Source organism: Enhydra lutris, unplaced genomic scaffold (assembly GCF_002288905.1).
Source record: "Enhydra lutris kenyoni isolate GAN:26980312 unplaced genomic scaffold, ASM228890v2 scaffoldscaffold16, whole genome shotgun sequence".
NCBI lineage: Eukaryota > Metazoa > Chordata > Mammalia > Carnivora > Mustelidae > Enhydra > Enhydra lutris.
The window spans coordinates 37,929,104-37,944,164 of NW_019154100.1; the positions used below are offsets into that span (position 1 = coordinate 37,929,104).

The 15,061-nt window shown below is 36.1% G+C and overlaps 1 protein-coding gene across 2 annotated transcripts in view; it reads right to left on the bottom strand.

The window, feature by feature from the left end:
- Nucleotides 1-15,061, bottom strand: part of LOC111147359 (inner mitochondrial membrane peptidase subunit 2) — an 861,050-nt gene that overhangs the window by 263,748 nt on the left and 582,241 nt on the right. For both annotated transcript variants that reach the window (XM_022503359.1, XM_022503360.1), the window contains exon 5: nucleotides 9,361-9,426. In XM_022503359.1, the coding sequence (XP_022359067.1) occupies nucleotides 9,361-9,426 (66 nt within the window). The remainder of the gene's footprint in view (nucleotides 1-9,360; nucleotides 9,427-15,061) is intronic.

Genomic DNA, 15,061 nt, shown 5'->3' on the forward strand with positions numbered 1-15,061 from the left:
AAAAAAAAAAAAAAAAAGGAGCTGGAGCTCTCCTATTCATCTCAAACTTTAACCAGAAAGTTGAGTACGACACAGCCCAGCTCCCTAGGTAGATGTTGTTCCTCCAAGGATGTTCCAGAGACCTTTGTACATTTTTATGGTGGTAATTGTATTTCTTTGTTCCTTGTGTTGCCTTTCCACCAGAGCATAAACGTCAGGAAGGCACGAACTATCGATGGCTTTTCATACTCACAACCTCAGAATCCTACACAGCACACAGTAAATATTCCAGGCATTCAATAAACAATGATTAAATTGTGACTGCTTCTAAGAATATCTGATAATTACTGAATACATTCTTAGGTGCCAAGCACTGTGCTAGCCAAATTATAGCCACTATGTCATGTTATCCTGAAGAGTACTCCAGGGAGTACTACTGTAATCTCCATTTACAGATAAGAGAAATTAAGCTTAGAGAATTAAGTAATCTGGTAAAGTAATGCAAGAAGTGGCAATGCTGGGATACAAACCAAGGAAGTCTGAATTTATAGTTTGTTCTCCTGACCTCCATGACATACCGAATGAATCAATGACTATGCATAAGAGAATGAATAGTGGTGATGTTTGTATCTAAAGAAGAATCCTATTCAAGAGACAGGCAGAGTAAGTTCAAAAATGAAGCAAGAGAAACCACTAATGGGGGTGAGGAGAGTACCACAATCCTCGCTGTCACCATCATTAGAAAAAGCAATTCAGTCTAAGTAGCCTACTGACTTTCAGCAACCGCACCCTCCTACGTGAACGTGTACAAAATGCAATTGGTGTAGTGCCTCTGAAAACCTCCCTATGTTGCTAAATTGATTATAGAAATAATCTCGACCTTAAAAATCAAGATCAACATTTTTGTACATAAACTTAATCAAGATCAACATTTTTGTACATAAACTTAAAGTGGCTGCCTCTCTGGTGGTGACAAAGAACTACCTACTGCTAATGCACAGAGTTTTTATCAGCAATTCCATTTTTATTCACGGATACAGCAGCAGTGTGAGAAATAATCATCTGCATCTACAAAAAAGAAAGATTCCAAAAAGCCATGGGTTACCTACCAGTCCATAATTCTTTAGTAAAGAAGAATTCTCTTTCTTTCAAGAGGAAGGGAAGAATGTCCAGGAGAAATTAATAATTTCTCAGGTCGACACCAGAGCAAAACTGATGATTTTTCACAAATGCCTCTAATTTAGTGGTAACTAACCCTTATTGGACAGACCCTGGAATACTTAATTCCATGCTCAAGACCTTATCTATTAAATAATAGAATTGGTCAGAAGCTAAGCACTTAACAAGGATGTGCTGTGCCATTTTGATTTGGGAAAATTCAGAATTCAAACTAAACCAGGCTTAAGTGGCTCAGAAATTTGTGAAAGTCTTCTGCTCAAATCACTAACAGCTAAGGCCCAGTGTACAAATATCTTCCTGTCTTCAAAAGCAACCACTTACCTGGGTCCCATTTGAGAACCATAAAATAAAACAATTAGCGTCCATGCTCTGAAACATTCTATTCCACAATCTTTATCAGGGTCCTGGACACAAGTATCTTTTCAAATTTCATCTTCATTCTGTCCTTTCTTTTAGGAAAGAACATATTCCTAAATCCTAATCTACCAAAAATGTCATAAATTAATACACGGTCCTCAGAGTGCCGCAGAGATAAATTAAGCTCCTATTATTCAGAGCTACTGCATTAAAAAAAAAAGTTATTAAACAAGCATCATTTTTAGTTTTACTGGGGAAAACTCAATTTAGTTCTGTTTTTCTTCCTATAAAGCTTCATCATTTCCTGGAACATAATATGATTCAACCATCTGTGATAGGCTAATATTGATTTCCGTATCTTCAATAGCACACTTAAAATCAACAAGTTTTAAAATGTTTCATTTCTAGTGATTCAATGGATTTTTTTTTTTGCTAATATCAGATAGTTATTTTTAATAAATTAGGGTATTTTGACATTTTACAATATAGTCTCCAGACCTGAAGAGGAATTATGATTTAAATATTTTACAGTGAGAGAAGTGTTATGGTTCTTTAATGCAGGATATTTTGCAGTATCAGTAGTTGTTACAGAAAGTCCTACACTGTGCTTTCTAGCATGGAAATGACTGTGTCATGAGCAGGGCCTGCCTCTCCACAACATCATTGATCCTGCCCAACCAAAGGCCTCCCTGGGGCCAGGAAGTGATTGTTCTCTATGAACCCTTCTTGAAATTCTCCTGAACAAGGCAAACCACAAACTAAAGAAAATCAAATCATGCAAAGTGAATTATAAAGTAGATTACATTTCACGGGTAGGTGACCATTTGTTGCAGTTTGTCTTGGCAACCACCCTATGCTGATTATTCCAACATAATAATCATCCCCTTTCACACTCCAAAGTGTCCTAGTTTGGTGATTCACTGGTGATTTACTTCATGGAGCTCACTAACGACATAGATTCCCAGATTCCAAATATCTGTCTGTAAAGTGTATTTTAGTAAGTAAGAAGGGAAATGATAAAAGGCTTCATTTTTGATGGGGCTGAGAAAATCTGTGAAACAGAAGTACAAGTGCCCAATAAAAAATGTTGATGCCTTACAAATTTCAGTTGCGGTTGACTCATATTGACGTCCTGCAGTTTGGTGCTTTGTATTCATTTTATCTTTTTCTAAAATAGCCTTTCTGTGTGAGTCATAACAAATTAATAAGAAAAAGCAAATAACTATGAAAAATATTTTGGTGGAACTAATGGCCTTGTCTAAATATTACTTTCATTAGCTTTTTACTGTTCCTGTTACAGATAAGCAGACCCATTTGGGCAAACTTGATGAAAACAGCTAGATTTCTAGCTAAGTTATCCACACAATCAAGCAACTGTCTTGTGATGTTAATCAATGTTGACATCATGACAGAAAGTTCAGACTTGCAAAACTCACCTCTGCTACCATCTTAGGAGCATTTGGCTGAATTCACTGAACAAATGCTTCAACGCTACTTTTGCCTTGTCAATATAACCGTAATGACTGTGATTACAAATAATGTGACTACTTTTATGAGTCACTCTGAAAATCTCAAATCAAAGTAGTCATCATTCATGTCATAAACAAAGATACTTAACCACTTTTAGAAGAAGCTGTGTATTATTTCCTCAAGAGAAAAATACTTTGACCAGTTACTTGGGTCAGACTGACTCCCTTTCGTCTATTCTCCACACAGCACAGAGGGATCTTTTAAAAATCCCAATCACATCCTATCACTCATGACTCAAAACATTCCACGGGCTTGCCATCCCACTACAATAAAATCCAAAGTCTTTCCTATGACCCACGGAGTTCTGCAAACCTCTGATACTAGTCTCCTACATGAATTTTCCTCATTCAATTGGGTCTGATATCCTGACTTCTTGCAATTCCTTAAACTCACTTACTGTGTACCCTTCTCAGGATTGAATCTGTTATTTCTTTGGTGTGAACTGCCTTTGTCCCAGATCCTACTACGGCTCTCTTCTTTCCTCCCGTAATATAGGAGTCTGCTACATATCTGCTCATTAGAGTGGTTCACAGTGAACATCCTGCCTAAAATAGCAGTCCCTGAACCCCCACTCTATACACCCTTTCTGACTTTATTTTTCTTTAGCACGTCTAGCTCAGCGTTATGTCTTGCATTATGTATTATGTATTTGCCTGTTATCTGCTTCTAACCACTAGGATATAAACTTCATGAGAGCAGGGACTCTGTCTCTTCTCTTCAATTATGTCTCTCTAGTGGTTACACCAGTGTTCATTAAATGAATATTTCTAAGGCCTATTGGTCAGCAATCTGATTAAAGTAAATAGAACCTAATCATCTAATTTCAGAATTGGTGTTGAAATGTTTTGACTTCTGAATCTGAAGTCCACCACTCCCCCATTGCATTTGATCTTTAAATCCGCTTCCTCTGAAATGTGTATTTTGCATTTCATTTGCATTTCAAATGCAGCGTTGGTAAGAGTATAAATAGATTGGTGAGATGGGAAGCAAACCTCTTGGGAGGGAAATCTGGCTGTATACACTAGAACTAAAAATAACAACAACAACAATAACAACAACATACATTGATCTAGTATTTCTAATTCTAGCTATCTGTTCTACAACAATAAACACACAAGTGTCCAAAAGTATGTGTGCAAGAATGTTCATGATAGCATTTTGAATTTTTCCAGTTTGTGTTATTTCTGTAATTTAAATCAATTACTCAACCCTCCCCAGAGGGTAGGGTCAAAGCAATGACCAAGGAGAACAACTTATAGTTCTATTGAACATGAGGCTTCAAAGGCTGAAGCTAAGTAAAGTGAGGGCTGACTACCATGTCCCAGTTTGGCAGGCCTCACAGTGTCTGCCAGACATACAAGCCCCTTCAGAGAGGTTCCTTAGAGCCAAAGGGTCTGTTCTAGGTGACTGGCCTACATAGCCACAACCGGCCAGACCAAGGAAGGGCACCCACCCCAAAGGCAGCTCATGAGTTGATTGACCAGTGGCATGTCAGGTGGACATAGCCTGGTTCTGCACCTCAAAGGGACATACTCAGCTTTCTCTCAGGTGGTTTAAACAAAAGGCACATCCAAGGAAGTCAACAGTTGGCAATGGAGCAAAAGCCAATGGGAACACAAGCAAGACAGGCAAACAGAAGATAGAGGGTACAGGTGCACAGAAGCCTTAGTCCCATTTCTAGTCCTCAGTGAGGTGAGGCTGATCCCGGGCTTCTGCCACACTTCTTTCACCAGGCAGAAACAAAACATCAGTCAACCATCTGCTGAATTATCTTTAAAATAATGCTCTTTAAACTATATTTTACTATGTACCTGTTTTTTTTAACTAACAGAACATTAAATTGACGATTAGATTAAGCCTTGAAAGTGCTTAGCTCTGAAAAGATAATTGTTTCCTCTCTATCCACTAATTATGTATAATTCACAATAAAAGTACTACAAAATCCACAAAAAGGGTGAGTCCTAATAAGTCAGATTTTTTTCTTCGATCATTTTATGAAATACCAAGAACTTTCCAAAAAAAAAAAAAAAAAAAAATCTGGTGATGTGCATTCAGGTTTAGCTTGCCTAATAAGTAATCAAGTATTATCCAAGGTAAGACTGGGAAGGGAAAGTCCACATCACAGACCAAAGCACTTTGTCTACCAAACGTTAGGACACCAATAGACAAATGATTTCTGATGGAAGAAAGACAGCATATTTTTAAATTTTTTAAAATATGCTTTGACATTAAAAAAAAGACAAACCATAAGAGACTCTTAATCTCACAAAACAAACTGAGAGTTGCTGAGGGGTGAGGGAGTAGGGAGAGGGTGGTGGGGTTATGGACATTGGGGAGGGTATGTGCTATGGTGAGTGCTGTGAAGTGTGTAGGCCTGATAATTCACAGACCTGTACCCTGGGGCTAATAATATATGTTAATAAAAATAATTTTTAAAAATGGGTCACAGACAAAAAGAGGTAAGCATATCAGTAAATAATACTGTTTTACCTAATACCTCTTAATATTTTTCAGTGCTGTTAGGAAATTGTTACAGGAATATATTCAATTATTAATTTGAAGCCCAGGAAGCCTAGAATTTTTAAGCACCTATTTTATTCAGAGGAATAAAATTTTAAATTTTTGTTTAAAACACGAAATATAAAAAAAATTTATTTTTCTAATCAATTATCACAAAGGTTTCAGAGCCTACATACTGGGAAAGTCTTGAGTCTTGGTACTTCCATTCCTTATGTTACTCATTGCTTCATGATAGAGGTGTAGTAAAGGGAGACAAAAAGGGCCACATGTCCAAAGTGTTAATTTTCACACGACAAAGCAGCCAGCCTTTCCCCATATGGGTTGCAATAGTGGGGGTGTGAAAAAAGTAAGGCTTAAAAAAAAAAAAAAAGACAGATCCCTATCTCCTTTCCCCTCATCTCCCAGCCCTGTACCAATAACCGTCATTCTAGTTCAGCCACTCTGTGAACCCAACACAGTATTTACACATACTGATTTCTAATTACAGAGTTTTTTCTGTCTGACCAAGTTTTACCATCTCACATTGTTGACTCTTCAGCTAGTGACCAATAATGATACATCTGAATTAAAGCTGCGTTCTCTTTGGATTATAATGTAAAATGAATCCCTTGACATTCCTAATCTTGACACTCCTTATCTATTTGACATAGATAAAATTTTTGCTCCCTTTGTTGATTAACTCTTTCTTTTTTTTTTTAAATAGCCTATGGAGATGTAATTTATGTAACATGTAATTTGCCCATTTAAAATGTACAATTCGTTGTTTTTAATATAGTCACAGAGCTGTGGAACTATCATACTTTATTTTCATACATTTATTTTCAACATTTTCATACCACCTACCAAAAACAAACAGACGAACAAAACCAAAAAACAACAACAAAAAAATTGTACCCATATCTCTCATTCCCCTTTTTCATGCCCCTAGGAACCCTTGTTTTTTGCCTCTATGAATCTGCCTATTCTGGACATTTCATATGCCATAAATATAATCCAATGCTGGTCTTTCGTGACCAGCTTCAATCTTTTAATATAACGTATATTTTATATGCTGACTCATTCCCTGAATAGGATTTGCATCACATCCACACAAACTGTCTTCCAAATATTAAAAGTATATTTTGGGGCTCAGTCGGTTAAGCAGCTGCCTGCAGCTTAGGTCATAATCGCCGGGTCCTGGGATCGAGCCCCACATTGGGCTCCCTGCTCAGTGGGGGAGCCTGCTTTCCCCCCTCTCCCTCTGCCTGTTGCTCTGCCTACTTGTGGTCTCTCTCCATCTCTCTAATAAATAAATAAAATCTTTAAAAAAATAAAATAAAAGCATATTTTGGACATTTATGGGTGTATATCAAATAGTTTTCCAAATTTACTGCTCTTCACAGTTTCTTACTGAAATCAGAAGACTAGATAGGATCTTCAAAATAGAAAGCAATCACCAAATTCTGCAAACTGACCACACAAATCCTACACATAACAAAAACTAAACTCTTTGATATAAATACACTCACACCTGACTAAAATCACATTATTATACATACTCATCCTCCCCCAAATGCCCAATCTATTTATGGAATCAAAATAAAAGGACCTCCTATAATTCAAAATATTAAATAACCAGTACAAAATGAGCAAATGCATTGAAAAGACACTTCACCCAAGAAAATATACAAATGGCAAGTAAGCATGTGTGGAAACATTCTCAACATCAGTAGCCTTCAGGGAAATGTAAATCAAAACCACAATGAGATTCTACTTTACACCTATGAGGATGGCTAATGAGAAATATTCATAATACCAAGTGTTGGCAAGGATACAAAGAAAATCAAACCCTTGTGCATTGCTGGTAGAACATAAAATATTATAGCCACTTTTGAAAACAGTTTGGTAGTTAACCAAAGTTAAACATCTACTTCACTGTAATAGCTAGCATCTCTAGGAATATAGGCATTTTAACAGTGATACATGCAAATACATTTCAGTATAAATAAAAACACATTTCTACCCGAAGACACACATCTGTAGCATTTATATAAATGTTCATATCTTTACTCATAATATCCCTAAACTGGAAAAATTCTAATGTTCATTAGCTCGTAAATGAACATACAAAATGTGGTAGGTCCATACAATGGAACCATAAAAAGGAACAAATTACAGATATACACACATAGGGGATTAAAAAAAAAATTCTGATATGGGGGGGAACGCAGGTATAAAAGACTACATATTGTATAATACCATCTAAATAAATTTTCTAGAAAAGGCTAAACTATGGAGACAGAAAGCAAATCCCTGGTTGCCTGGGACTGGCCAACTGGGACTGGTGGGAGCCTCACGTAAGTGCAAATGGAAGGAGGGAACTTCTAAAGGTAATGGAAGTGTCCAAAAATCAGACCGTGGTGAGGCTTGCACAATTGTATATACTTATACTGAAACTCATTACACTGTATATTTAAAATGGGTGAGTTGTACAGTATATAAATTTTACCTCAAAAAATCTTTTAAAACAAAAAAGACTGTACAAATATTCATAAATATAAACCATTCAAACCATCTTGCAATAGGCTCCATTCATATAATGCATACTACTCATAGACAGGTAATCATGACATGAACATTTTTGCCATTCATTCCTACATCAGCAAGTTCTCACACTGCAAACAGTGTGAGGACTCCTTTATACTTGTAAAAATAACCAAGGCTCTCAAAGAACTGTTTGTCAATATTTACCACATTAGAAAATACACTCTGTCAGTATTTACCATATGGGAAACAAAAATGGTAAATTAAAAAAAAAATCTTTATAGATTCAATCTAAAAAAATAATAAACCTATATGTTAACATATACAAAAATGTGTTTAATGAAAAGTATAATTATTTTCCAAAACAAAAGAAAAAATGGTGAGATCAGTAGCATTTTTTTCTATTTTTGCCAATCCATTTAGTGTTTGGATGAATAGGAGACAGTCATATTCCAATATCCACTCTTGCATTCAATTTGATGGCATAGCACACATCACATAACCTTGGAAAACTCCACTGTACACTCAAGAGAAAATGAGAGTGAAAAGGCAAACAGCATCTTAGTATTATTAGGAAAATAGTTCTGATCTCACTGACCCTCTCAAAGGGTATTGGGAATGCCCAGCAATCCTCTGGCCATCCTTTGAGAACTGCGGCTTTGGTTCTGTCTTAAAACCAACCGAGATTCATTTTAATGAGGTTGTTTTATCTGTAGAGTCATTAATATAGATATTTTAGAATTAAGTTATTTGGCAAACAGGCTCAGAAAATTTTCTGGATATTGGGGCACCTGGGTGATGCAGTTGGTTAAGCATCCGATTCTTGGTTTCAGCTCAGATTGTGATCTCAGGGTTGTGAGTACATGTATAGAAGAGCTCCCACTTAGTTTCTGTATTTGCTTCTAAAATAATAGATGTTCATGAATTTGTCTAAAATAAACCTTAATACCATAACCTAAAACAATCATGCTAATTTTAATATTTGAAAACACAATTATTTAGTGGTCAGTTTAGAAAACCTGGTCAATTTCAATTAATATTTATTTCTCCTATGCCTTGCAGATAAAAGATAATAATATAATCAAGTGGCTATATTTGCCTTACGTCCTGAAATGGTTGATGATGCTCACTGAAGACATACCAGTTCATTTGGGATGTCTCCAAAGCTTTGGTCCTCTGAATTGAGTGTACTTCCCAAGTGATATGATTTAAAACTCAATGAAATTCCAGAATTTATAACTTGAACTTAAAAACAACAGTTTCAGTACTTACTTTACAATATCTCCTTCAAGAGCAATCACTCTTTTAATGATCTTCTGTTCTGGGTTTTTAGGGGACCTAGAATAAAATAAGGTTATACAATCAGTTAAGTCTCTATTGTTTTAAGACAATGAAAAGCAATTTTGTGACAAAAGGGCTATATTAAAATCCTTCCCACCCATGACAGTGACATCAATCCTACCTAGGTCTCAAGTAATAGAAAGTTACTATTGACGTCATTCTCATTTTAAACCTTTGGAGGAGGAGAAGCCATGCTGAAAGTTTATTCAAATAAAAAATACAGAGGGAGGGTGCCTGGATGACTCAGTTGGTTAGGTGACTCCCTTCGGCTCAGGTCATAATCCTGGAGTCCCAAGATCAAGTCCCGTATTGGGCTTCCTCCTCAGCAGGGAGTCTGCTTAATCCTCTGACCCTCTCCACTCTCATGCTCTCTCTCTCTCTCTCTCTCTCTAAGTAAATAAATAAAATCTTTAAAAAATTAAAAAAATAGAGGGATAAGAATTTTAACATTAGAGTTAAGCACCTGTAAGAAAGAGGATTCATACATAAGAAAATGCTTGAACGCTTGTTTAAAATCACATACTTAAGTTTCTTTAATTCATTTAAAGTAAACAGCGGAATTTGATTTAAATCCTCAAGAAAACAATAAAGATGAGAGGTGTTTAAAAAAAAATCAGATGATCCTTTTTTAAAAATTGTGTTATGTTAGTCACCATACAATACATCATTAGTTCTTTTTTTTTTTAAGATTTTATTTATTTATTTATTTGACAGAGAGATCACAAGTAGGCAGAGAGGTAGACAGAGGGGGAGGGGGAAGCAGACCCCCCGCTGAGCAGAAAGCCCAATGGAGGGCTTGGTCCCAGGACCCTGAGACCATGACCGAAGCCGAAGGTAGAGGCCCAACCCAACGAGCCACCCAGGCGCCCCCATCATTAGTGTTTGATGTAACGTTCCAAAATTCATTGTTTACGTATAACACCCAGCATTCCACGCAGTACGTCCCCTCCTTAATACCCACCACCAGGCTCACCCAACATTCCACCCTCCTCCCATCTAAAACCTTCAATTTGTTTCTCTGAGTCCACAGTCTCTCATGGTTCATCCCCCCTCTGGTTTGTCCCCTTCACTTTTCCTTTCCTTCTCCTAATGTCCTCCATGTTATTCCTTATGTTCCATAAGTAAGTGAAACCATATAATTGACTTTCTCTGCTTGACTTATTTCACTCAGCATAATCTCCTCCAGTCCCATCCATGTAGATACAAAAGTTGGGTATTCATCCTTTCTGATGGCTGAGTAATATTCCACTGTATATATGGACCACATCTTCTTTATCCATTCATCTGTTGAAGGGCATCTCAGCTCTTTCCATAGTTTGGCCATTGTGGACATTGCTTCTATCAACATTGGGGTACATATGGCCCTTCTTTCCACTACATCTGTATCTTTGGGGTAAATACCCAGTAGTGCAATTGCATGGTGACAGGGTAGCTCTATTTTTAATTTTTTGAGGAATCTCCACACTGTTTTCTAGTATCTGCACCAACTTGCATTCCTACCAACAGTGTAAGAGGGTTCCCCTTTCTCCACATCCTCTCCAACATCTGTTGTTTCTTGCCTTGTTAATTTTTGCCATTCTAACTGGTGTAAGGTGGTATCTCAATGTGGTTTTGATTTGGAATTCCCTGATGGCTAATGATCATGAACATTTTTTCACATGTCTGTTAGCCATTTCTATGTATCAGAAGATCCTTTTAAACTTTACAAAGTCCTTTAGCCATTTGAAAGTTATGTAATTTGGAGTGCTAAAACAAGGGTACTGACATCCAACTCTATCCCTGGAATTTCACTCTGGGGAAGTCCATGTCCATCCTGAGCAGCCCTACTGAGAGACTTGTTTGATGAGGAAATAAGGTCTGCCAACCATGTGAGTGAGCTTAACAGCAGAACCTTCAGACCTAGTCAAGTATTCAGAACTTAGCTCTGGCCAACAGTGTCACTATAGTCTCATGAGAGACCACAAGCCAGACCACCCGCCATGCTGCTTCTGGCTTCCTGATACTCAGAAAATGTGTGAGATAATAAACATTTGTTGTTTTGAGCTTTGAAATGTTGGAGTAATTTGTTACACAGCAATGACTAAATCTTAATAAGGCCAATTTCCTGCCAATAACATTTTAAGTTTTTGAACAGACACATTTCAAGGAACATCTCATACATCATCACATAAATGATCATTTAATATGAATTTGGAAATCAAGGATAGATAAAAATATTCTCAATTCAAGTCACATTTTGAATGGAGTTGCTTTTATAAAGGAAAGTAAATGCACAAAAACTGAAATGATTAAATATATTCAAAATGTAATACTTCATCAAAGTAAATATGCAGTTTCAATAAGATTTATATTTCATATTATATCTTGCAGAGAAAATGAAATCATCTAAACCATTTGCATCTCCTTGTGAAAATTAGTCTCACAATTTCTCACAATTTTTCACTAAATTATAAATATTCTTTATTTTAAAAGGAAATTTGATCAGTTTTTGACTGAACTGTTCCCTTCACTGCCTGATTAACCATTATATTTCTATAATTTTATTGCCATTACATACAGCCTGAGCGAAAGGATCTCCGCACAGTGACATTGATGAAATTGTGCAGGACTACTTATAGACATTTAGAAAATTCCCCTTCCATGTCTATCTGTTTTAGATAACCAAAAATGTATAAGATAACATTAAGCCTAAGTGATCACCAAAGAGCTGGATTTTAGAACAATGGAATATCATTTTCCTATTATACTGACAAACACATAATAATGATAATAATAGTAATAATAGAATACAGTTTGCTGTTGAAGGTCTAAGAACATGGGTACTCTCTATAAAGCAAATGGTCATTAACAGTCTTTTCTGTAAAACAGTGTCAAGATTTTATATTCTTTTTGTTTTTTTAAGATTTTTTACTTATTTATTTGACATAGAGAGAGAGATCACAAGTAGGAAGAGAGGCAGGCAGAGGGAGAGGGAGAAGCAGGCTCCCTGCTGAGCAGAGCGCCCAATGCGGGGCTCGATCCCAGGACCCTGAGACCGTTATCTGAGCCGAAGGCAGAGGCTTAACCCGCTGAGCTACCTAGGCACCCAAGATTTTATACTCTTTAATGTGACAATTATATTTTTAGGAATTTGTCCTAATGAAACGATTATGTGTATATACAAAATTTTAGTTATATGGATATTACCTATTTAAAAAAATCGGTAAGAGTAGATTGGTTAAAAAGTCTATCTACATAATAAAATATTTTCCAGTCATTAAAAATTATAAAAGGATTTTTAATGATGTGAAATTATCGACATAATTTATAGATTAAAATGGAGGGATGCCTGGGTGGCTCAGTTGTGTGGATGACTGCCTTTGGCTCGGGTCATGATCCTGGGGTCCTGGGATCGAGTCACGCATCAGGCTCCCAGCTCCGCGGGAAGTCTGCTTCTCCCTCTGACCTTCTCCTCGCTCATGCTCTCTCTCACTGCTTCTCTCTCAAATAAATAAATAAAAATCTTAAAAAAAAATTCTAAAAAAAAAAAAAAAAGGAAATAGAAGGGGTGCCTGGGTGGCTCAGTGGGTTAAAGCCTCTGTGTTTGGCTCAGGTCATGATCTCAGGGTCCTGTGATCTAGCTCTCGGCTCAGCGGGGAGCCAGTCCACCCCCCCCCCACCGCCTCTCTGCCTACTTGTGATCTCTGCCTGTCAAATAAATAAATAAAATATTTTTTAAAAAGATTTTAAAAATGTAAATAGAAAATATTATGTGTACTGTGACCTTATATCTATAATTGGAGAAAGAAAATGCACATGCGATTGTACTAGCAAAAAATCAGGAAGGACATAAAACCAAAGCTGGGGGGTATGGAGTTCTGTATATGATTTAAAAAAAAAAATGCTTAGATTTTTTTGGTTCAGATTTGTGGGACGTGTATGAAGAGATGACAACTGTTTGGGTCATATGACATTACCTGAGAAGAAATGCTCCAACAAAGGAAAGTTCCCCCACCTAATATGGACATAGTATTAACGTTAATGAAATAATATGAAAAGCAATTCTTATCACCGTAAAACAATATTTAATGCCAACAACTTTTAAGCTTTAGAGGGACTTGAAAAGTACTTTATATTTTAAAATAATGTATATTTTAAAATCATGAGGCAAAACAGAATATGCAAAGTGAGCTATCTATATAATTAAAGTCTTATGAATTACCACTTGAAATATATCTATAAATTTTAATGTAATATTAAACTCATGAATCTAATCAAATGATTCAAAATGGTTAAAAAAAGCTATTACTAACATTAATCCCATTACTGCTCAAAATCTATATCTATATTTTAATTATTAGGCCGTTGAATGTAAGTAGAAGTGGTATGAAAGTTATTATAGATTTACATTGTGAAAGTCATTGAACATCCCTTTGTCTAAATTTTCTTGGCCATTTGCCTATCTCCTGGGAAATGTCAAAAATAACAAGTGAAGGATTATGTGCCTTCCTTTAGAATACAATATATGCTGTCCAATAAATACTAAAATTTGCATTTAAATTTGTAATTTCAGTTTTTTCATAATAAGCATTGTTTTAACAATATTTGTTTCTGGAACCTGAATTTTAAGCATTCTGCTTTATGCCACTGATTTAATTAGGCAAGATTTCTCCAGAGGCTTGGACAGGATGCCTAGAATTGTCTGCATAGGTCTCCCATCAGTTTGGTGTGGCAGAATGTGTGTCTAATTGGAACGGCTGTATGGAGGGGAATAAATAAGGTCTACCAAAGTCCTAAGACATCTATAATACTTAATGTTCTTCTTGAATTTCACTTCCTATCTTGATAAAAATGCAGTTTTCACCCTGTTACAGGGCAAATGGTGCCATGTCTTTGGTCTCATCACCTCTGTAATGATTTCATGTTCTTGTATATTCTTGTATATTCTTGCTGTACCTTGTAAATTTGGTCCTGTCTGGAGCAGTAGAAAGGTACTTTAGAATACCCAGGAGATGCCCTCTTGTGTTTCATGGGAATGGAAAGACTAGCAACTATGCCACGCTCTCGATTCCTGCCTCCATGCCCCTCCTGATGTCACACGTATACCTTAACCCTGTTTCTAGGCTTTCACTCTTCTCCCATTTATAGTAAAATCCTAAAACCTCCTTCTGGACTGTATAGATTTTTATGTTTGCAAAGCTCAGGATTGACCCAGATTGTAATAGAATTAATCTCTTTACTAGAAGTCATTTTAGCTAGAATCTAATATAAGCCTTAATCCCTCAAAAATACCACAGAATATTGGTCACTAATTACATATATCACTGTGCAGTCTAAATTTTAACTCTTCATTAATAGGAGAACTCATATTCTGGGAATGTCTTATATTAGATCATCTTTTATTGTTCTAAAGAATGGTCATGCATTAAAACACAAAACTTTACATCATCATAGTAAAAAATAAACATTGCTGTTTGAATCATCAAAAGAAGACGTAGACTAAAAAGTCCACTCAACAGCTGTAAAAACTCATATAAAAAGAAAGTCCTATCAAATTAGAACTTCCCTCCTCCTATTTTGAGATATAATCAATATACAACATTTTAATAGTTTTGGGGGTACAATATAATGATTTGGTATTTGTATATATTGC